The 24,408-nt window shown below is 40.8% G+C and overlaps 2 protein-coding genes across 2 annotated transcripts; both read left to right on the top strand.

Annotated features, from left to right (window-relative positions):
* The first annotated feature begins 801 nt into the window (after positions 1–801).
* LOC134874291 (transcription factor 12-like) lies at positions 802–11,896 on the top strand. Its single transcript, XM_063898380.1, has 13 exons — positions 802–1,005; positions 3,393–3,495; positions 4,304–4,443; positions 4,527–4,650; positions 4,742–4,812; positions 5,193–5,283; positions 5,397–5,470; positions 6,584–6,760; positions 7,426–7,537; positions 7,659–7,797; positions 9,028–9,257; positions 10,025–10,199; positions 10,397–11,896. The coding sequence occupies exons 1-12, from the start codon at positions 937–939 to the stop codon at positions 10,165–10,167; spliced, it is 1,473 nt and encodes a 490-aa protein (XP_063754450.1). The 5' UTR covers positions 802–936; the 3' UTR covers positions 10,168–10,199; positions 10,397–11,896.
* A 909-nt stretch (positions 11,897–12,805) lies between these two features.
* On the top strand, positions 12,806–24,253 carry LOC134875893 (cingulin-like protein 1). Its single transcript, XM_063900626.1, is given in 20 exon segments — positions 12,806–12,921; positions 14,250–14,965; positions 14,968–15,209; positions 15,280–15,377; positions 16,338–16,401; positions 16,544–16,639; positions 16,725–16,873; positions 17,755–17,896; positions 18,005–18,217; positions 18,301–18,507; positions 18,614–18,718; positions 19,025–19,177; positions 19,398–19,568; positions 19,821–19,973; positions 21,233–21,322; positions 22,210–22,293; positions 22,970–23,094; positions 23,353–23,461; positions 23,558–23,721; positions 23,819–24,253. Coding segments are annotated over 19 exon segments (3,153 nt in total). The 5' UTR covers positions 12,806–12,921; positions 14,250–14,256; the 3' UTR covers positions 23,898–24,253.
* Positions 24,254–24,408: the final 155 nt, after the last annotated feature.

Genomic DNA, 24,408 nt, shown 5'->3' with positions numbered 1-24,408 from the left:
AAAAGAGTTAAGATTCTGCAGAAATGTGCAAAAATATACAGGAAACGTTAAAGGTAGCCCCACAGTATCGGGTATGACGATTGGCTCACAAGATGACAGTGAGAGTTTTCTGAAGAAAGTACCCTAATATCTGAGCTGTTTGTTTGCACATGCAGTGCACTGTCAGTTTCAGGCAGTGGATTTACCTCACGCAGGAAGTGTTTTCAGTACCAGGTCATCCAGACAGGCTGCTGTATAAATAACTTTTATCCCAGCCGCTGGAGAAGCTCACAAAGCCACACATGCTTACAAACTCAAGATCGGGATCTATTTGTACAAGTAGGTCAGACAGGGGTGTGGAGGCTTCTGTTTACTGGAAACATCTACCTGGCTAACATGTGATCATCTGAATGCCGCCATTCTGAATTTGCATGGATAAGATTTTAGAACAACGTAGGATGTCATACAGGATGGCCATTGAACAACATAATGTATAAACTACGTTGTTAGTGGCCCCTCACCCCCCCTATTTTAATTCTCCGGTGTGGTCAAGGTGTTGGATAATGCGTGGGTGGGGAATCCCCTGATTAATACAGGTTACTTTCATGATGCCATATTGCGCAAACAGCCTCTTTAATTAAAAACAAACGTAAAACTTAACAGAACAACCTGACTTTGCTTATTCTAATACTTTCCTTTAATACAATACAAAAAGACTGCTTAGAATATTCTAGTCCAGGCTTGTAGTAGAGTAATAGCATCAACCCTGGGCCACCCCTCTCTGCCACCTGGAATGGTCCAGCCCTTATTTGCATAAATTGTCTGCGGGTAGCTGCATGGCCAGCAGGGGTAGGTTAGGGGAAGGAGTGCATGTGGACTACACACACATGAGTAAAGAAACGGACAGACGAGCTGCTAGTGGATTGTATTGAGTGTTGCACTGAATCTGACGGAGTTATGTACTGTGCTCATCCTGTCTCTGGCACAGGCAACAACTCAATGATGTATTGCTACAACATGAAACCGGTGAGTGCATTTCTTATGTATATATTTATGTTTTCCGGGTGATGCATGTCACTGTCAGTGTGTTTGGTGATGATGCTGTTGCACTTCTTACAATGCACAATGAAAAAATAATCCAAGTTGTATTTGTTGATAGTGTTTGAAGGGGTGTTATCTCTCTTACAGCTTCATTTCTTCATCAGTATGAAATGTATCCACGTGCAAGCTATTTAAAAGTTGAAACTCAACATTTTCTGATCATGTTTTAGTGAGGCATTGGCTATAGTTGTTTGGGGGATGCTTCCTACTTTGTACAGAACATTTGCTGGGATGTTAGGTTGTTTCATGAGGCTGGTTTGCATGTGTTTGTCTGTGTGATGGAGAGACAGAGGTGGATAGATTGTTAAGTTTTTAGGTAGGTCAAGTCTATAGTTTGTTCTGAGGGTGTCATTGTCCCTTTCCTGAAGAATTGTGTAAAAGTTACAGTATACTGCTTTTTGTAGTTCAAACTTAAATAGTTGACACCTACCGGAGTTATTGCAGGGGCTTTGTGTTACATTATAAGGTCAAATAAAATCTTTGTGAGATGCATATGAGTCACTTTTTGGTTTACCTGTTTAGTTGTTTCCCCATTATCAAATTTAAACCAAATGTACATACACATGTATTTTATTACAAATAATAAATAAAATCATGATGACCTACAAAATCACACAACTTATAACAACTTCACAACATCTAAATTAATGTTAGCATCCAGTAACACCTCACTCACTTGTGGTTTGTACAAACCCATGTTAAAATGCACCGGTTAGACCTCATGCTTCCTGTTCACTGAGCACCGTGTAGTCAAGCCTAGCAGCAGAAAACATCTTGACATGAAGCAGATTGCTGCTATTTCTATTTGATTTAACCCCGCTATGTTGGAGCAGTCCCTCCACCACTGCTGCCATTATCAAAGGCAGCTTTGATCTCTGTGAGACTAACCATATCCAGACATCGTGGATCACAGAGGCAGAAAATTGGTTGCATGTGGCTGGAGTTGGCCATGGTGGGGCACAGCATAGGCCCTGAATAGCAAGTTGATATTTCACTCATCCAGCAAAGTAAAGCTGTGTGCCTTCACAATGGGAAATAGTGTGGCTTTTTGTTGTTTGTGTACATATTTTTAGATAAAACATACTTTGGAAAAGCAATAAATACACTCTAATAGCAAAAAAGACTTGTGTTTAAACGATTAGTCATGCAAGTAAGAAGGTGTTACATTATTTTAATTCTCTCCAAGTTGTGTTTTTTATTGGCTGAAAAAAGGTCCCTTATCATTTGAGATGCAGTGATTGATGGTTCCTAAATCAATGCTATGCTAAAAGAGGATGCCATGGTGACGGCCCCCACGGCCACAGAGGGCGTGCTGGGGCGGGGGTGTGACCATTATTAACGGGTCGCCTGCTATGCTGATGGTAAGGAGGACAATTGGCTTTATCCTGCGCCATATGCTGCCCATGGCGGCTCAGACGGGCCCAGTGTCGGCAGGGGCTCCTCTGTTTGGCCAAGCCCACAATCACCATGGGACTCATGCCAGCCAGGGTCACGGCTACGTACGTGTGTGTGTGTGTGTGTGTGTGTGTGTGTGTGTGTGTGTGTGTGTGTGAGTGAGTGTGTGTGTGCTTAAGACCATGTGTCTTTGTGTGTGTTTGAGCCTGTGAGTGTGCTTGCATAGCATACTCAAGAGAGTCTTTAATAGCCTGCTTTACAGAACTTGTCGCCCGGGTAACTGACACCCCATTGATGCTGTGCAGGGAGGTTTATTTTCATTTCCTGGGGCACATCAAAGCAACCAGGGGAGGTGCAGGTGCAGCCCAGACCTCTTGGTCGGTTTGAGTGAGTGAGCATGTGTTGGTTCAGGCGCATATGTGCAATCTCCAGCCCTTAACAACAGTAAGAAAAAAACATTAACCAGAGGTATCTTTAGTTAAATTCTTAAATCTGTTTGCTATCCTCAATGTTTTGTTTCCTACATAAGGGGATCATTAGGGTTCTGTGTGTGTTTCTTTCAGAGGACATAGTATGTGCAGGCCTGTAATTATTTGAGATGGAATTGTATCCCAGTCTTCTCCAGCAAGTCGAACCTGATCATGATTAGGGCAGGGATTTCTCATGGTGAATGGTTCCTAAATCCGGATGAGGAGGTGCATGGATCTGCAGCTTATGGATTATCGCAATAGCTCTAAGTGTGCATCATCCTCTCTGCTTTGTTTTATAATACTGTTGCTTCAGCATGTACTCACAGTATTAGACCGTTTGTGACAGCAAGATTGGTTTGAGTGTTAGACAAGTAGAAAATCATTGTTTGTGTAAAATGACGTTACACGTCAGAGTCGACAATGCCTTAAACAAGCTTTTCTTCCTAGGTTTATGGGCAGTCTCCCAATAATGATGATGACATCAACCAGAACTCGTCTTTTCATCCGTCCTCCAAGGCCCACAGCAATGTGTTTGCAAGCACCTTCTTTGGTGAGCACAAACAATCCTGAATAATCTTGATTATTCCAGCGAGCAGCAATCACTGTGATTCGAATATTCTGCTTTGGGTCAGCATTCACTAAAGCCATTTTTTCTGTAGTATAGCTATACCAAATACATGATATGATGTATAAAGATATTGACCTTATCTCACTATCTTACCTCACTATATAAAAAGTCAAAGGATCAAAATAGTTATTAGAACGCATTACTTTCGTACAAAATTGTACTGTTATACATTTAATAGCTGTCTGCTAACCCGTCCTTTTCCACGCGTAAATAAGGTTGCCTTTAAGTAACATAAAAACGCAAAAGCACAAATAGCTAATGTGGTTTTTACGTTCTGGGCTTTAGTGAATATGATACTGAAGATAAGATAAGAAATAGTTGTTGTTAGAGATTACCCAAAAATATAAAACACAACAATATAAAAAGAACATAACGGAGTAATACATATATTTATGTATTTTCTGTATAATAAGTAATACCAACTGTAGTGCCCGATAGAATAACGAGGTAAGATACATTTAGTAAAACAGGTGAACTAAAATAGAAAAACAATATTGCTTTTTGAAAATGAAAATAGTTATATGTAATATGTTTTTTTATTTGTAGGGTAAGGGTTTTTCCCATGATTCTCAGAGCTCAGACATAGTTTGTAATAAAACATTGTTCAGCCATTGCCAGACTGATAGGGGCTTTATTGTTTCCGTGGAGGCCGCTGTAGAGCTTAATGCCTTGACTGGCTGTTTGAGATGCCGCTCCAGTGCAGGCTATAACATATTGTTATTCATTTTAGAGGGGACAAGCAATTCGCCCGACATCTGGAATGCTGTAAATGGTCTGAACCAGCAGGGCTATGAAGGTGCACTGGGAGCCGCACACCAAACACAGACGGGGAGCTACAGCAGCCTGCAGCCGGCGCAGCACAGTCACCTGGTGAGACTCACCTCCTGGACCTCGGTTATTTGACAGCACAGCATCCTGTGCTAATTATGATGTGTGCTTTGCTTATTGTTCAGAACTACTCTCCACACTCAGTGGTGGCTGCAGACATGAACAGGGGTCTCCCTCCAATGTCCACCTTTCACCGCAACAACACAGCAGCACGCACGCCGACAATCAACACCTCAGACAATTCAACAGGTGAGGAAATGGAGAATGAACCTGCACTTTACTTCAGCCCGGGTTTGTCTGCGCTTATTTTAATATTTTATATTTATTGTTTCTTTTTCAGTCTCAGGAAGCAAGGGACATGTGTCAGGAGGATCACAGACAGGCGATACCTTGGGCAAAGCTCTGGCCTCTGTAAGTATGCACCACCTCAATCCTATTAGAGCGGCTCATCTAAGCCGTGTTATGTTCAAACAGTCAGACCAGAGCATAAAACCAAGCCCCGAGAGCCACAGCGGCATAATACACAAAGAAAATAGGGGTTTGTCCCTGCCTGGAGCGGACTAGTGCATATTAACGAAAGGCCACTCTCGTACTGCTGGACTTTTTATTGGCTGCCAACTAGTAAAATGACCAGAATTGATGAGTTTAGTTCAGGTTACGAGCCTGCTCCGAAGGCTGTGGCAGCGGCTGTAAAACCGTACGCAGAAATGACAAGTTGTGCTTTTAAAATGATCCATGCCTTGCTCACACTCCCCCCCGCCCTCCTTCTCTCTCCCCCTGTCTGGTGCCAGATTTATTCCCCCGATCACACCAGCAGCAGCTTCCCCTCCAGCTCGTCCACACCAGCGAGGTCTCCGTCCCCGAATGCAACTGAACCTGCAGGTAAAACTGGAGGAACACAAGCTGCTGTAGCTTCTCCTCACAGTGAAATACTATTTATATTCTGCGTTTATCTCCCTTTTCATGGTCTTATTGGTTTGTTTTCTTCCTCTCAGGTACCAACATGTGGCCTCGGAGTTCAGCCCAAGCACCAGTTTCCCCACACTATGAGTCTTCACTTATATCATTGGTAAAGACTTAATTCATATCACATCCGAACATTTTTTATTATTACCGTGTTGTATAGATATGAACAAAATGAAAAAGGAGAATGTATTCAATATGCTGTTCCTAAGAATATATTTCATTTGAAGTGTACTCAAACAAATAAACAGTAAAAATACATACAAATTGAAAACAGGTAACATTTTTGCACACACCTGAAAGGACCATTATGAAGAAAATAACAATAAATGATATTATTATTATTATTATTATTATTAATAATAATTATTATTATTATTAATAATAATAATATATTATTATTATTATTATTATTAATAATAATAATAATAATTATTATTATTATTATAATAATAATAATAATAATAATAATAGCTTAGCACAACGACTGGACACTTGGCGAAACAGCTGGCCTAGCTATGTCTGAAGGTTATTTAAAAAATCGGTAGTTAAAAAAAGACCAGTTGTGGTTTTACAGGATTTATTAGCCAGACCTGGCAACCTCAAGGTCACGACGAGACAGGAGGTCAACGGGCCAAGAAATCGAGCCAAGAGCCAATAGAGTCAAGATATCTAACTGCTTGCTTTGTCTTTAGATTCAAACACACATATATGAGTGATGTCTATTTGTCAGCTATCTCTCCACCAGGATGTTAAAAACACTAGATCCTTAAATATTAAACTATTGCTTTAAGGTTTATATCATTACCTCTGCCATAGAGGTTATAGTTTTAGTTTTGTTCTTTTTTTCTGTCTGTATAAGCATGCTTTTTTTAAACTGGTGGAAGGCTGTAGCATGGGCCAGCGATGAACCCAATATATTTAGAAGCAGCACCAAATCATAAGGCAGATACAGACATTATTTCTCCCCTTTTGTTCACATTGCGAGAGATCATGAGACCTTGGCAGAGGTCTTTGCTTTACAAGTGCTGTTCTATTTCCAATTAACCTTTTATGTTACTTGACATAAAAAATGCAGTTTTTTTGAGAGAATGGATTTAAGAGCTCTTTATTGTTTAAAAAAAAAAGGTCAGATTGAATTTACCTTAGATGAAATTCAATTCTGTTCCCTGATTGGCAAACACCACATAAATAACATTTCCTCCCTTGGTGTGCGCAGTCTCAGGTGGAGGACCGGCTGGACAGACTGGACGATGTGATCCACGTCCTGAGGAACCACGCTGTGGGCCCCACGGCCGGCCTGCCCGCTGACATCCACGGCCTGCTAAACCAGAACCTGCAAGGCCTCCTGGGATCATCCAGCACCCTGCCGCTCACCTGCCACACTCCAGCCATGGTAAACAACCCTTTCCTTTAAATATTTATGGAAGGACAGGGCAGTGTGTATGGAAATTCCATGTTTTGTGTATGAGTTGGAATTTTCCACCCGCTGTGTCTGCGGGTTTTCCTCATGTACGGGTTGTTGTCTTGAAATAGGAAACTGAGCACAAAGGACAGTGGTATGTTGCATAGCCCTTGTATAGCGAGGGTACAGTATGTGCAGATTTTACTTCCACGGTGGGGTGGTGGGGAACGCCTTCATCGTGCAATTCCTATTCCAGCATGTTTCACTTTCAGCAGACCAGGGGATTTTAGCCCAGCTGGAGTGGAGTATATGCAGGGGAAAGGGCTTTTTAGTCTAATCCTTTGGGGGGAGGGGGCATTCAATTCTCTCACTTTTATTTTTTCAAATGATGTATCTGTTAGAAGTGATTCATTCCAGCACAGAATTAGTGTTATATGCAGGGAGTATATCGCAGTTTTAAGGGGAGGATTAAGATTGTCTGAGATTAAATTAATTCTGTAGAGCAAGAGATCTACCCGGTGTTACGTCGGAGGCAGATGTTGGTTTTGTGACTTATTTGTCATTGGTTGGATCTAAAAGTTGTATACTGTATGCGGCTGAAGCTATGAACACATAAATATAGCCCTTATCTCTCCCTTTCTTTATGACCCTTAAAGGTTGAAGCTGTCAATATGAACAACAACCATCAAGCCTTCCAGAGCCGCACACAAAATGGCCACCCGTACCCAGTCAAACAGAGGGCCACGCTACAACACATGCAAAGTGCAGGTAGAGGCTGCTGCACTCATCTATTTCACATCTGAACTTTGAACCCATGAGCTATAAAGACTGAGTAGATTTCACAATTTTAATATATACATTTTTCTCTTTTCTTTGTGATGTGCCACAGGAAGTAATCTGGAGCTGAAGATGGAGAGCAGGGAACGGGAAGAGACGATGCACACCAACCACAGTCACAGCTCTGACAGCCAGAGATCGGATGAGGAGAGCGAAAACAAAACACATGGAGATAACAGCCAATGTAACAGGTAAACAGGACCCCTTATCTGATCAGTAGGAAAAAGCAGCATTCATAGTCAGAAAAACTAGATTTGTGTTTAAAACTAGCTGCTGAGTTTGGCTTATTGTATCAAAATGACTGATTGCATGATTTAAAATCTGCACTGAAAAAAAATGATTGAGTTTAAAACAAATGGGTTTTGTGACGCCACAGTGTTACAGCAGATTTAAAGTCCCTCCCTTAAAGGCAAGTATTGGAGTCTTCTTACCGTTGAGTTTCACTCATTTAAAACACTGCAGGACCCCCTTCTGTGGAGGGCAGCTGTGTCCAGGCCAGCCTATTTAACTCTGCCTCATATTTCTTCTTCATGTTGCATTGAGTTGCTGCAAATTACGCGAGTAGAAAAGAGGATCTGCCAAGACTTTAAGTAAATGTAAAGACACAGAAAGGTGTATTAAGGTGGTAGGGTTATGAAAAAAAAGGTATTATTATTAATAATAATAATAATAATAATAATAATAAGCGGTGCTGAAATAAATCATTAGGCGTCAAGAAATTCAAATGTATTGAAAATATAAAACAGAAAGGCAAAAACTACTTGCTTCATTACAAAGTTTGGCATTTTTTCCTCGATACATTTATCAAACGTTAAGTTCTACAATTCAATTCATTTTCTTGGTTTTGTTTTACATGAGCCAGAGATTTAAAAGTAGACTGTACATCTTGGAAATGTCACAGATTAATTTGAGGGTATGTACTGGTGTCTCTAGTTTCAGCGGTCCCTTCAGGACAACCCTCTTCATGACATCAGCTCTGAAGCCTGAGCGGGTGTTTTCTTTTTATTTAGATCTATAATCTAGTTCAGGGAAATTGATATGTGGGCAAGCCTCCAGCAACATTTGTATTTATTGGACGTTTTGTTTTGTTGGGTTTTCGCATGCAAACTTGACAATGATTGTAAAGAAAACAACTATTAAAATGTGATTAAATTGCAGCTCATATTGACTGATAGGGATTCTCGATATAGTATGCAAGGCCTTTCACAGAACAAATGAGGACAAATCAAATAACCTCAGGAGACCCAATAACATGTCAGCCCAGTGACCAGCAGAGGGCAGACACATCCACAGTATAACTCCACACAGTCCACTGATGTGTGAATATCAGTGTCAAATCATGAAAGGCCTCCTTAAGATTCAGACAATAAGTTGGAGCTGAGTTCTTACCAGCATTTCTTTCTCTCTCATTGATGTTGCAGTATCCATGAGGATGAGGATCTGACCCCAGAGCAGAAGGTCGAACGTGAGCGCGACAGGAGGATGGCCAACAACGCCCGTGAACGCCTGCGTGTGCGGGACATCAACGAGGCCTTTAAGGAGCTGGGTCACATGTGTCAGCTGCACCTGAAAAGCGAGAAGCCCCAGACCAAGCTGCTGGTGCTGCACCAGGCTGTAGCTGTGATCCTCAGCCTGGAACAACAAGTCAGAGGTCAGTGCATCCTTAAAATGAGGCCTTGTGTAAGTAAAAGAAGTAGCGGAGAGAGTGAAAGCAACACCTAATATGAGGTTTGTGTAAGTGTAGGAGAATAATCAGTTGGTTACAGACTCTAAAGATGTAAACAGTTTATCCAGGGTAAATATCCTTCATCATATCTACTTTGGGGACAACATATTTCCCTCCTGTCACCTGCTCATGATGAAATGTCTCGAGCAGCTAATTGCTCCTATACTGTATGTCACCAGCTAGACGCTAACATTATCTCTACTGGGCAGGTAGTGCACAGAGGGTCAAAACAGCTGCCAGTTGCTGCAGTTGAACTACACCGATAAAAGCTGATAAGAGTGACCAAAGCATTGAGTTTGCAAAGCCTAAAATCAAAACAATAGCTGAAAGATGTTAAAACGCTCAGCATTAGCTGAGAACAATGGCAGTATGATAAAAATAGCCTGTGGGTTTGTCACTACAAGGAACATATTGTTAAGTAAACGTAGTTACATTTATTTTTAATATACAAATATTGATAAAAGCAGCTTTAAAGCCACTAGGACAGCAGTACACCTAACCATACTAAAACATAAAAAGTAATAATGACAGGAAAGAAACAACCAAAGCATAATACATACTCTATGCTTTTTCCACATAAAACGGAACTTGCATTACTCATTGGATGGCGATGAATAACTTCCTTGTTCTACCACATGTTTTAGCTTCTTGTTTTGGTCAAACGCTAACCCATTGTTTGTTGAATCCTGCAGAGAGGAACCTGAACCCGAAGGCAGCATGTCTGAGGAGGAGAGAGGAAGAGAAGGCGTCTGCAGTCATGGCGGATCAACAGTCCATGCATCTCGCTTTCCATCCCAGTATGACTGACTCATCAAACCCCATGGGCCACCTCTGAGCATCTGATGACTGAATTACATACAGCATAAAGTAAGTAACATTAACTTTAACAGTTAGTTATACATCTGTGATAATGACAATTCATCTTTTTCTAGCAGACTGAAAATATATGTCCATTCTTTTGTAAAATGTTTTTAATGCTACCATACCATGTTTACAATCTTGACATTTATAATATTTTCAGAAAAGGTATAATTTGGTTAATTATGTATGGGTTTGATGTCCAGATGCTGAGTGAACAGCACCCAGGAAGCAGCCAGCATATCTTCTAAATCCAGACCCGAGGTCGACCCATCAGTTTGAACAATCATATCTTTGCTTCCCAACCAGACTTCTAACTTTGTGCCTAAACTTAACTTGTAACAGACAAATGCATTGTAAACTGCCGATGTTTCGTACATATTTTGTATATTTATTGGTTATCTGTCTGTTTAAAATATATCTGAGAGGATGAAACCCAGTAGTGATGAGTGTCATCTGCAGTTTTTGACTTTTGGCAGAGCCAGATATGTTTCTGATTGATCTTTTCAGTGTATCACTATTAACCACGTACACACGTGATTTCCACTAAGCTCAGAGGACTGACATTCCCACTTTTGTGTGTTCAGACATCGGATTTCAATTGTCCTGTGGTGTATGTGTGTGTGAGAGTGTGTGAGCTGTTGTTCATTTGTATGGGCGTGTGAGCAGGAGTTTGACCATTCTGTGAATGAACAGATCTCCAAAATGTTCTTTAACAGGTCGGCATCATCTGTTATTTGTATATTTGTTACACATTTATGTAATAGCACTGTTAACAGGATCACACTTAACAAGGCACAGGTGGACGGTGGACTTCGTCTTCTCAGAGTAAATCTCGCCCTTCAGATTTAGTCAAACCTCTTCGCATGTTTTAGTTTCTACTAGAACATTACTTTTTTTCTAAGTTATGTAACTTATCTTTTATACAAATATTGTGCATTTCATAATGTCTCTTTACTTTTACATATGAAAACCTTTTTGTGCTGTTTTAATAGATATAGCCATATTTCATGCTCTGAGCAATACAATATAAAATAATAATTGATGTCTTCTTTGCATATCAAACTGCTAAACAAATAATAATCAAAAATATTCTGAAATGATTTCCATCATAACATGTACAGTTTAAGTAGCCAACAGGCATGTGTCAAATGATAATGTAGCAATAAATGTGTCTTTTCAAATAGTATGTCAGTGTGTTCTGTTATATAAAGTACTAAAACACATGCAGATGCACCTACGTATATAAAGTACTTACACTTTTATTATTATTAAGTGAAAATTCAAATACAACAAGATAAAACTAATTTGTAACTGAGACCACATGAGTGCCCATTACGTTTGTTAAAGGCGTCTTTATTGGCCTAGCACTAGGTTGTGCAGTGAGGCACTGTGAAGTTCTACACAGGAAAACAACGGCTCATTAGTTACAAATATTTATTGCATGGCGTAATATCTGCAGCCAATCTGAACTCTGTTGTTTACTACAGATGCCGGGAGGAAAGTGTTTGACTGCGCCAAACTAATATAAACTACACCTGTCGCCTGTTGTATGGTGTGATTGGCGGAGCAATATTTCCGTTGCTCAACCAATCGAGATTAAACAACATGTGTGTATGGACAAATTACGTGGTTTGAATGCCGTTTTGTGAGCGTTATTGTAAAGTTACATATAAATAAACAGCGTATCATGTTATACACTTTTACCTGTTCTCTCCTGTCTTTGATCAAAGGGTGCACGTTTAAAAAAAGTCCCCGGGCATTAAACACCTCTTTATGGTTCCGGGAGAGTTATATGAAGGAAGGAGGAGGGGGAGTTGAATACATTTTAAATGTATGTTTGATAGTTTATTTGTAATTTTATTTCCATGTATTATATATAAATACCTCTATTAATTGATGTTAAGTATGTTGATTTTATGTTTATTTATGTTTGACTTGTGTTTCATTATTTTATGAAGAACAGACTCACTATCACACCCCTGCTTTAAGTAGAACCTAAAGGAGCGGGCGATATAAAGCTGCTCTTTGAGCTAGTTTGCCCGGCTCAATTTGGGAAATACTAGGAGGTCTCACCGCAGACAGTGTGATGCCATGTACATTTATGTATATTAAACCATTTATGTATATTGCTGTCTTCTGCCTATGCCCCCTGACTTATGATCTGGACTACCCCCAGGTCAGTCTACTAGCGTACTACATCACAATTAAGTCATGCATCCCAATGTTAACTTCAGGAACAGAACTTGGATATTATCTACAAAACGTTCTTCTGTGAAATGTTACACAATAACCATAATCAAACTCCCCTTATTAATGGGCAGACCAGACCTTCGCCCATCTCTTACTTCATGTGTTGTCTGTTGTGGACTATTTATGGGCAATTCTAAAACAAAATCAGAAAAAAAGAATGTATTCAAGTTAATCTATGCTAATACAACATGCATCTGTGGGGGCCATCTGAATCGCCATCCCTTTAAGTGTTGTTCAATGGAAAATAGATAAAAGATAACTGTAAGATAAAGGCTACATGGTAGATCGGTGACATGGAGACATTAATGGGTGGACTAAATCATAATATCACATATGGTTTGAGTATCTGCCACAGAGCAGGCAGTGAACGCCTCTCTGAGCGGGACACAGGGATCGGGGTGGAGGCAGGACAGTCTTCTGGACGGAGAGAGAGGAGGAGGAGGAGGAGGACTCTATTTAACATCCAGAAACTCAGCGGGTAAGTTTTAGCTCAGATCGATTTCTACCGCATGTTCCCTTAATTTACCAGCACGCTATTGCTTCTACTACGACTTGCAGGGTGTGTCGGTGGGACTCTGGTGAGTACGGATCATAGTATACTCTTTCCTTTTCTTTATCTGTCAGTGTAAAACTCCAGTGGTTTTCTGATATAGCGTACTCTGTGATTAATAGATGTTATTTGATCTTATGTGCCCGTTTTCAAAGTTCCCGAAAACTTTAGAGTTGCTGTACTTAAGTAAAGTAGCGTAAAACCGGATAAACGCATATCCGCTGCACGTTTTCACAGCCTACATGAGATGCATTATAAAAGTGAACGAACACGTAGCCTATGACGAATTACTTAAAAAGAAAAATGCCAGAATCAATAAACACAACAAACACATGACTTGTCGTTTTAATATATTTGAAAAAGCCGCAGGAACAAGTTTTTGGACAAATATCCCCTTTCTATTAAATCACACTTTATTAACGCATTAAGCTGTAATTAACTATTATTATTGGTAATGAATCATGTTTCATGATACAGTTAAGCTATCGATACGTCATTCGGGTAGGTTTTACGAATCTGCTTGTTAATTTTTTCTTCAATTGACTATATGTTGAGAGGTAGCCGATGTTATTAACTTGTAATTAGTGCCAAATTGATTTTGGTTTGTTACACTGTCCATTTGAGAGGTCTTTATTATGAATTTAATAGCAAACTTCAAATACAAAACGGAGGCCATGCTTGAGAAAGATTTGCCACAACCTGGCAATCCAACAGTGGTTCTTGTTAATTGCTTTTAATTCATCTATAAAGCACTTTTAAAGCAATTATAGAACCACTTAGAAAATGGTACAATATTATTTTTAATGAACTAACTTTTTTTTATTGTTTTATAAATGAGCCATCCCCTCAGGATTGTGCTCCTATGGGTTTTGTCTTGTCTGAACAACACCTTCTGTGTTCTTGTGCTTCAGCCTCACAGTAACATATTTGTAGACAATCGTTTTCCTGAAGTGTCATACCATGAAGTGGGTGACGACACCTTGGGGATCCCGGCCAGTTGTAGTTGTCATGCAGTTGTACAATAGTACACTGTCATGAGCACACTGAAGGAGCTGTTTTCATTGCACAGCAATATCAGCCTCTTGTCTTTGTGTATTTATTCTGTCTTTATATCTGCTGAGTGCAGCTGTGTGAGGAGATCCCTGCTCCAATGTTGTGTAAACAACAAACTGATGCATCAGTCTCCAATTCCCATGCAGGGTCAGTCTGCTTCAGTTTCATATTTAACAAGCAGGTTTGTGTTTTCCACTGTTCAGAGTCGCAATGGAATCTCACAAGCAGAGCGGCTCGCCGGACATCAGGATACAGAGGGGTTACATGAAGCAGCAGAGTCCCAGAGGCAGCCAGGACGACTTGTTCGGGGTCAGGGTGCAGATCCAAGGGATTAAAGGTCAACCCTACGTGGTTATGAACAGTTCTGGCCAGGAAATCCACCGGGATGTCTCTGTCATCACTCACCAGGCGGGGTACAATCCTGGCATGGTGAGGAGGTCTTGGGATGAAAGACGCTCTCCCTCTGAGTCACAGAGGTCTGCATCCTCCTCTGAGTTTCATTATCAGAAACATCCAGAGATACTGAGACCTTATGACCCAGAGAGTAATAACCTGGACATAGTTCTACCTTCAGCAGCATCAGTCGCTCGACCTTCACAGCTGAACACCAGCCCTCTTCCTGAGACTGTGAAGAAACCCAGGATCCCTCTGCCTGCTGAGGGCCCAGTGGGAGACCAGAGTGATGTGACCCCTCTCTCAGGTAGACAAGTTCCCGCAAGGTCGCCCAACTCAGTGGAGTCAGATTCTTTCTTGTCTGTTGGGAAGCTAATAAGCCAGTTCAACAGCAGCCAGCGGAGAGGAAGAGGAGGCCCGAGGAACCGGTTGGACCCGGAGCAGTGTCGAAGGTCACGCAGCGTGGACAGTGGTCGAACCTCGGAGTCCTCTTCATCCTCCTCTTCCTCCAGCAGAGCCTCGTCTCTGAAGGCAGTCAGGGGCGAGACCCAGGTGGGATTTATCCTCCGGGATCAGCCAGGGCTCGACTCCTCGGCGGAGAATCTTCTCTGGCGAGGGAGGAGAACAAAAACAACACATCGCTTAAAGGAAATAATGGAAAGGAGACAATTTCCACACATGCTGCGAAATTACTTCACAGAGCAGAGAAACCATCGAGATCCAGATCATGTAGTGACCAGACTGAGGAATTTGATGAGAGAGATGCACAGGTAAAGAGATTAGCACCAAGTCAAAGTTGACATTTGCAAAGGTGTATTGATTTGCTGTTTATTCCCTAAGCAGGTCACTCCTGATCTTCTGAAAGGACAGCAAGAACTCTCAGTAGACGCAACTGAAGACACAGCCAAACAAATACTCTTCACCTACCTCAAGGACGGGTAAGTGCTGCTTAATTATTAAGACATTTTATAATACATTTTATTTATACATTATAACGTTTCCAGGGTACTCAAAGACACTAACATGTCAAAATTCATAAAATCTAAATTAAAACAACACACTTTAAATACATAAAACACAACAATAATAACAGATTAAAAGCAGTTCAAATTATTTGAAGGATATTTAAATTAATAATTCGCATTTTGGGAAGTATTGTAATTTGCATTTCTTGCCAACGGTTCAATGAGAAAATTGATACCACTCATAATGTCTGTACCTTCAATGTAAAGCTACAGCTAGCAGCAGCTAGTTTAGCTTGCATAAGAGCAATGTAACTTTATTCTTTAAAGTACAGGTTATATACTGGGCTTTTTCTTGGCCTGGAGCAGTAACTATCCAGATGTTATATGTGCTGGTTGACAGTTTTTTTTTCCTCCCAGTGTCAATCCTTGATGCTAAGCTAAGTTAAGCTAAGATAAGCTAAACGGCTGAAGCTTCATATTTATAATACAGATACAAGAGTTACATCAATCTCCTTATCTAATATTTTCAAATTATATCTTTAAAACCTCAACAAATAAGTTGGCATTTTCACTTTTTACTATATTTGAGGGCCGCAATTAGTTTTTGTTAACACTCTCTTGTGATCAGATAAGAAGGTGCTGCTACAGCTGTGTGTGCTCATGCATCAGACAGGAATGCAGAGCATGTTTCTTTTTCCCCTGATAAAATAACTTCTTCACATAGCACGTTTTTACGATCCATCATTGGCTTTTTAAAGTATGTGCAGAAGTATTGTTTAGAATAAAGCTGGGTAGGCACAGCATCTCACAATTCCCTTTCACACTAATGAAAGATCATGTTCATGTTTTTGTTTGGCTGACTAAATATTATTTTTACCATTACACCCTGTCAGTACAGTCAGAGTATTTATAAATATGTTTTTTGCTCCTCAGGACGACTGATGATGACTCCACCACTGAGAAGAAAGTTACCCTGCTGCTTGAAAAGGTCAACAAGGTCAAGTGGAAAACTGCTGAAAATGCGGAGGAGGAAGAGAAAATGTGTCTTGTGATGAAATATTTTCCAGTGTTAATAATGTTTTAATGTCTTTGAGTGAAACGTACAACCATGTTGGACTTCTCCTTTTTCTCCTGTGTAGGATTATGCAGCCGAGGTGAAGTTTTTGCAAGACAAACAGGCAGCGCTGCAGAAAGAAGTGTCTCAATTAAAACTACAACTGGAAACAGAGATTAAGGTGTAGTGCAGTCCCATCCTGCTGATTCACCTCTGAAACACTCATTTCCTATTCCTGTGACTAATGAAGTTGTTGTGCTGTGCAGAATGAAAAGACTCTGGCCAAAGCTTGTGAAAAGGCCAGGACAGAGAAAAAGAAACTTGAGGAAGATTTGGCCAAATGTCAGGAGGAGCTGTGCAGACTCAGCAACCGACTGGCTCAGATGGAGGCCGAACTTCAGTCCACCAAACAGGAGTAAGAACCTCCAAGTCAACAACATTGAAAAGGAAAAATCTGCTATGTATAAAACGCAAAGCTGATGCTCAACTTGTATTGTAAACTAATATAGTTTCAAGCAACTGCATTTCATCCAACTAAGAGTGAAACAGGAGGAAACGGCTGCTGTTGACTAGCTTTTTTTGGCTTCTAGAAATCACTGTTCCCAGCCATGAAATAGTCCTGGACTTATAAATATGTGGTGCTCTAGATGTTCTGGTAGGGGTTTTTGTTTTTTGTTTGGTAGAGCCAATCTCCCATAATTTCTCAAACTATCCCTGATATTTCTAGTGTGTGTCAAATAGACGTTCATGTTTTTCTCGGATAGCAAATGAAAACGTTTTTAAAATCAGAACTAAGTTGAAAACCTCCATGCTATCTTTCATTTGGTTTAAATAAACTTCTGCTAATACTTTAAGGCAGGGGTTACGAAAGTCTGAGACAGTGGGCCTCCGCTTGTACAAATCATTGAAAAAGGCATCCCCACCCCTTAGCTTGCTTTGTTTTTTTCAACTCCTCGATGCCTATTGGATCGTGATGTTATTGGATCCCAAACATCCCAACCATTGAGCCGAGATAGCTTAATATTGCTGTTTGAAATAAATTCATACTTCACCAATAAATGCTTCACACTTTGCAAACCTCTGCTTTGAGGTCATTCAAGTGAACTGTGTTGTATGATCTGATGAAAGTCATTTGACCGAAAGGGGGGTCAAATACCATTAGGATTAAGTGTGCAGATATCCTCTTTTGTTATCTAGTTCTATCTAGCACCTTTCTAAAACTTTAAAGCATGATACACAGTCTTCCTTTCTTGAACTTAAATATATCTGTCTTTCCTGCATATTTGTGGCTGTTAGGCTGACTCGCATGAAGGCAGAAAGAGAAAGATCTAAGACGGAGATGAAAGATCTTCAGCAACAGCTCTCTGAGATGCACGATGAGCTGGATCAAGCCAAAAAGGCTGAAGTGATAAACACACAGAAAGAAGTCCTCCTAGAGGTAAGTGAAACCACATGAACAAGATACACTTCTCAAATCAAAAGCAGCTGTAAAGCTCCCTCCCTGGACTCCAGTTAGTGACGTTTTATTTTGATGGATGTCTGTCAGGAAATGGCGCATTTGCGTCTGGACTTTCAGGAGATTCTACAGGTGAAGGAGGAGCAGGAGGAGGTGCTGCACCACAGGGAGAGGGAGCTAAGTGCCCTGAAGGGGGCGCTCAAAGAGGAGGTGGAGACTCATGATGCTTACATGGCCGCTCTGAAGGAGGAATATGAAAAGGAGCTTCAAAGGCTGTTCAGGGATTTAGAGCTGGCTCAAGAGGTAACATGCTTCTCCAATCTTTGTCTCAATTTCCAAACACTACAACATGCTTTCATCATTTGTTATTCTGTCCGCTTTCACAGAACAGTACTGTGCTGGATCAAAAGAAGGCGGAAGTAGAGGAGGAGAGAGGAGCAGCTAAGGTGCAGTTGAAGGAGATGAGCCAGGACAGAGATCAGCTGAGAGGGAAGGTGCAGGAGCTGAACAACAAGCTGGATCAGCTGAGTCAGGCTATCCAGGAGTCCAAAAACACAGAGAGGCTGCTGGAGCAGAGAGTGAAGCAGCTTGAGGTGGGGCACTTTATGGAGACACAAGCAAAATATCAGATGTGTTACTGATGTGATCTAATCATGCATTTTCTATATACAGTACATCCCTATGTTTTGTGGTCCGCAGAGGGAAAAGCAGCAGGTGGAGGAAGTGCTGAGAGATGTGAGGAGGAACGAGGAGGACATGTGTCAGTCCAGCCAGTCGCTGCTCACTCGCTTGGAGGACGTGCAGGTAAAGCATGGTGGAATTGTGACGGCCTACTTTTTTTGTTGTAATTATGAAAAATACTCCTAACTGTTTTGTATTGCAAAGTAGGTATTGCAAAGAAGTTGTGCTCTTTTATGCGTGTGGGAAAGTTGTATTCGTCTGTTCTGTGTGTAACAATGGTTATCCTTTCCTCTTTCCAGTCTACCTTAATGATCTGCATGTTTGCCGCATGCCATTCTTGTCACATGTTTCCTGCCTCTCCACACCATGAACTGCCGGTTTAGCCATGCTTGGAAACTGATCTGTTTTCCTTTGGGTTTTTTTCCTCAGGGTAAGTTGACCAAACTTAATCATGACCATAGGGACCTGAAGGAGAAGCTCAAGGAGGAGAGGAGACAAATAGAGGAGCTGTGGAAGACCAAAACTGAGCTGGAAGATGAGAGGACGCTGCAGGATAGGAATATGGAGCAACTGCAGAGGAAGGTGAGAGGTAGACCAGGAATGTTCATTGGGCCCCATAGTATTACTATATTTATTTTGGAGCCAAAACACCTGAAACTCTGTTGTCTTTACCCTGAAGCCACATGAGATCAGCAGAAAAATCTGGTATTTCGCGTGTTTGGGTTAGATGCATTAAGCCTTATGGCCATAAAACCTAAACACGTCCACTTATCTCACAGTTTAAGCTCTTTGTTTATCTCAGATGAACATCATTATGGAGGAGTGCGAGGCGTCTACAGATGTTCTTCAGGGCCAGGTCGATGAGGCCAGAGAGAAGAATCAGAGGGAGTTGGACGATCTGCGGAGACAGCTGCAGGAAAAGGGAGCAGAGCTGGAGAAGTCCCGACAAGCAGCCAAAAAACTTCAGGAAGAGGTGTGGTACTCATAGTCTCTCTGATTCATCAACATGCGAGTTCAAGTGTGAAGGAGTTATGTCCATTTGTTCAACTATTTTTGTTCTTATCATGTGATAATGGATCATATTTTTCTTCAATGGTTGGTGAAATACAAATGCAGATGTGTTACCAGATTTATATACATCTTCATTTCCGTTCTCGTGACTGTTTGACCCCATAGCATAGTTTCACCTTATCTTACATTGTGGGTTGTTCTGCTATGTGCTCAGCTGCTTCCTCTGGAGGAGGATCTGCGGCGGTGTCGCAGGGAGCAGCAGGAGGCCCAGCTGAGGGGCCGGCAGTTGGAGCAGAGGGTGGAGGAGCTGGAGGAGAGGAACGCTGCCACGCTGGGAGAGCGGGAGCGCCAGGTCAAACTCATGGAGGTAACGTCTCATTAACCTATATTGGTGAAATTGAAGTAGTACTCCAGCATTTAGTAATGTATGTAATATCCTGACTTTCAAAACCCATTAACGCAGATGCCATTAGAAGACAAACATGCTTCCAAATAATAAATATACTTATTCTAAATGAATACCAAGGATGTGGTGCAGTCAGGTTTCGGAAAAAAGGCAATATGCAATAGAATATCCCTGCGATCATCCTCTAGTCACACTCATAACACAAGTAGAGTCATACAGTGTTTAGATGAAAACAGCAATTTTCCCTGACATAATAATACACGTATTGTTATGTTTACTAAAAATGTTCTAAACTACAGTAGTGATCATCTGGAGTTTTCAGTTGAAACAGTTAGACAGTTTATCAGTTTATCACATGTTTGAAGTGTTTATCTTATTCTATCTCTTTATTAGGATCCCCATTAGCACTTGCTTGAGCATTGGCTGCTCTTGCCGGGGTCACATAAAACAGAACCAAAGAAAAACAATATTCAATATGAGGGAAAACAATCATTATTATTACAATTTTAACCATCATTAAGCCAAACTGAAATAATTGTACATAGCAACAGTCACAGTCCAATTATACTTTATGATACGGAGATGATTTTTGGAGAACTTTTGAAGTATTCAGGTGACCGTATTTGCCCTCACTTGTTCCTGTGAACCATAAAGGTTCTGCCATAGCAACAACATCTCACAGTTCAGCACTGTTTGTTTTGCTGATGACAAAACATCCCACAGTGACAGCAATGTGATCACTGTTGACCGAGGAAGCTCCTGTTTACTGTACAAAGTTATCAAACCTGTCTGGGTGTTCTCAGGAATCTTCTTTCCCTCTGCCCCCCTCTTACAGTGTCAAATACTCACGTCCAATCAGCAGTGAACTGTGTTTATTTCCACCGATTTCCTCATTTATTATACGTCTTTTCACCTTTTGTTCCTTTTCTATTTAATGAGTTCGTTTGTCCATACATGTACTCAGCTTAAAACACAACAATAATTTCTTTACAGGAAGTATAAGGAAAACATAATAGATCAATTCCATTTCATATTCCTTACATCAGAAAGCAAGTTATTTTGTGAATGAAAAATATATGTATTATAATATATATTCTTTTCATTACAGTCTTTTTTCTAGCTATAGAGTCAGGGGATAGACTTTCTGTTGTTACAGGATAAGCCAAAATATAATAAGTTGATGATGGTTTGACAAAATGTTTTTGTTTCCTTCCCCTCAGGGACGAATCAGCCAGTTAGAAGAAGATCTCAATGATGAGCGCTGCAGTGCTGACCGCCTGATGGAACGACTCGACAAAACCAAAGAGCAGGCAGGTTCACCCCATTACTGTCATCACCTTTCTGATACACAAACGTATAATATGTTCGCTAACATTCATTAAAAAAAACAACTGTGAAAGACAACATTATCGCCCCGTCTTCAGTTTGAGAACCCAGCCCTGCAACTGCTTTAAACACGAACAAATTAAGGACTAAGATCTCCACTCCTTAAGCTGTTTCTTGACAATCACTTTTTCACGTTAGTGAAACGGGGACTGAAATGCACTAACTTCATATATGTTATTTTGTCACTCATGTCTCCATAAGAGCCTCACACCCTCAGTGCGCCTGTAAAGTAGGCCACCATTCATGGGAGCAGTGCAGTGCAGACTAATTGACACAAAACAAAGTGCAAAGATAAAAAAACAGCTTACTATTGTGAGCAGCCTTTCAAACTCCCTGCGCTGGGCCTCTGGATGTTATTAGAGAGAAGGGAGCCTTACATCTGATGTGGCTGCTCAGACTAGACAGCATTTCCTCTCATTCTAGGAATTAAGACAAAAAACATTTTTCATTTAGCCTGAGAGGGAACTTTTGTTTAACATGCTACTGCCGTGTTTTCAGTCAATATTGAAGGCAGTTCATATAAAATGTAAGCCTATACTTAACTCTAGGCAAGATATTGGCATAAATAAAGTATTAGTGGTTTTATGACTGCATGTTTTACCCTTCCTTCTTACTTATTATTTATCTATTATGACTGAATGCCAGTGGTGGAAGATCCATAAGATCCTTTAATAATTAAATACAATAAAGCAATTTATAAATACTTCCTTCAAGGTAAGGGCAAATGTTTTTAGAATCAGAACGTGGAAGTACAGCTATCTCAACATTACAGCAGAATGGCAAATCACATGTGTTTCTCTCGCTGTGACAGATGGATCAGATGAGGGCCGAGCTGATGCAGGAGAGGGCCGTCAGACAGGACCTGGAGTGTGACAAGCTGAGCCTGGAGAGACAGGTACTGACCTTTGACCTTACACAACACCTCGACAACAAACCACTGTTAAATTTACTTTACAACAAAAACCTCAGTCCACTTACTGACAATAGAGACAGCCCTCGATCAGACATCAGATCCTATCATCTGTTAACACATAATCCACACTAAGGCTGCTTTATTAAGTCACATCTCAATGTGTGTCTCAGAATCTGGCATCAGATCTGCGGAACATTCACCAGCACAGATAAACCAGCGTCATCACTCTCTGCTGACGTCCACATGTCAGTGTATACTTACTTAAAGGACAGGTTTTCCCGTTAACAAACACTCTCTGTCTACATTACCTGTTATTCCCCCAATCACATTTCACTTTTGTTGAATTTTGAGTGCATTTCCTTTCCTCATAAACATTTGCCAGCCAATTGTTTCGAAAATTGTAAAAACCTGCATTGTTCTCATCCATGCTTGCAGTTTCGTCCTTTCCTGCTTTTTCTATGGTACAATCTGTACTTCTTGTAGGTCAGTGAAACGATGTGAAATCATTGGCTGGACTGCATATTGCACCATCCTCCTACTTGTGTGCATTCATGTTTCTAAACAATGCTCCATGGCACTGTTGGATGTCAAAAGCACCCCAGGGTACGTTTTAATTTTGCTTAATTTATTACTTTTTCTGTTTCATTTCCCCTCTCAGAATAAAGACCTGAAGAGCAGAGTGACTCATCTGGAGGGATCACAGAGGACCAACCAGGATTCACTCGTCTCCAAACTTAACAGCCGCATCCAGGAACTTGAGGAAAGGTTGCAAGGAGAAGAGAGGTAGGGATAAAGTAATGACCTTATAGCTATTGACATAAATAAATGTGTACAGAGTTTGTATTTCACAGAGCAGGATAACTCTTCAGATAATGGTTCCATCAGATACTTTATGGTAGCCGTTGAGCAGTAAACTCACACATATCACTTTCCCTGTGGTTGTTACGGTGAGAGTATCTCTGGTCTGAAATACACTTGGAAGGTGTTGAGTTACAGGAAGCTGCAGCAGTGATGTGATCTCTTGGTGCTTTTTGCTCTCAGAGACAACAACAGCCTGCAACAAGCAAACCGCAAGCTGGAGCGCAAGGTGAAAGAGATGAAGATGCAGACAGATGAGGAGCACATCAACCTGCAGACCCAGAGAGACCAGGTACACAACCGCAGAGAAACAACTACAAGTTGTAAAGTAGTCAGGTTCTTCGGACTGTACTTGTGACTCATTACCTAATTTTTGTGAACACTGCAGCTGACTCAGAGACTGAAGACGGCAAAGAGGCAGATGGATGAAGCGGAGGAGGAGATCGAGCGTCTGGAGCACTCTAAAAAGAAGCTGCAGAGGGAAGTGGACGAGCACATCGAGGCCAACGAGCAGCTTCATGGCCAACTGAGCTTGATGCGCAACGAGATGAGGTGACCAATCACCTTCTGAGTTTCTGTCTAACATACAGTGTTTTATTAAATCATGTTGTTCTATAACCACACTCATTTAATGTGTTTGCATTTAAAGGCGCAAGAGGAAATCGCCTCCTCTCAGTAAGGTCGGGGAAGACAACGGGAACGACATGGATGACTTGGGATCTGATTGACTGATAAAAAGCAAATGCTGTCCAACAACATTTTCTGGACTTTATTGAGAAATTTTGGACTTACTTTGAAGGATCGTTGATATCATAATATTATTCCATTAACAAACTCAGGTGTGATTTCATCATTTTTCCAGTTGTTAAAAGTGAGAGACCTTGCCAAGGCTGACCTCTTGTGGTAAACTGTATAACTGCAAGACCTGACAGACTGACATTTTACAATGCAACAGAGAAACTTGCTTGTTTACTTGTACTCAATTTGACTAATGTGTTCCCTAATTTATTCATTTTTGTTGTGTGTTATTGTAATATGATGCAAACTGCAAACTTAAACCAATGAATAAATGCGTGAGATACTTTCTGAAGGCATGTTTATACAACTCCAGTAAGTTTTTAAAACAAATGCAGCTGTATGTGTGTTCTGTGATGAGAAACACAACTAAAGAAAATGAGTTTTGAAGATGCATTTTATGGAGCTACCACACAAATTCCACTTTGTGTGGTGACGAGGCTG

The sequence above is a fragment of the Eleginops maclovinus genome, chromosome 2, assembly GCF_036324505.1.
Source record: "Eleginops maclovinus isolate JMC-PN-2008 ecotype Puerto Natales chromosome 2, JC_Emac_rtc_rv5, whole genome shotgun sequence".
Taxonomy (NCBI): domain Eukaryota; kingdom Metazoa; phylum Chordata; class Actinopteri; order Perciformes; family Eleginopidae; genus Eleginops; species Eleginops maclovinus.
The sequence above is the reverse complement of the archived record's forward strand: the minus strand, read 5'-3'. Positions and strand labels throughout refer to the sequence as shown.

Bases quoted from the DNA above. Each gene is read 5' to 3' on its own strand.
- LOC134874291 (XM_063898380.1), top strand. From the start codon at position 937: ATGTACTGTGCTCATCCTGTCTCTGGCACAGGCAACAACTCAATGATG. The intron at 4,444-4,526 runs GTGAGACTCACC...CTTATTGTTCAG, and splicing joins CGGCGCAGCACAGTCACCTG to AACTACTCTCCACACTCAGT. The intron at 9,258-10,024 runs GTCAGTGCATCC...TGAATCCTGCAG, and splicing joins CCTGGAACAACAAGTCAGAG to AGAGGAACCTGAACCCGAAG.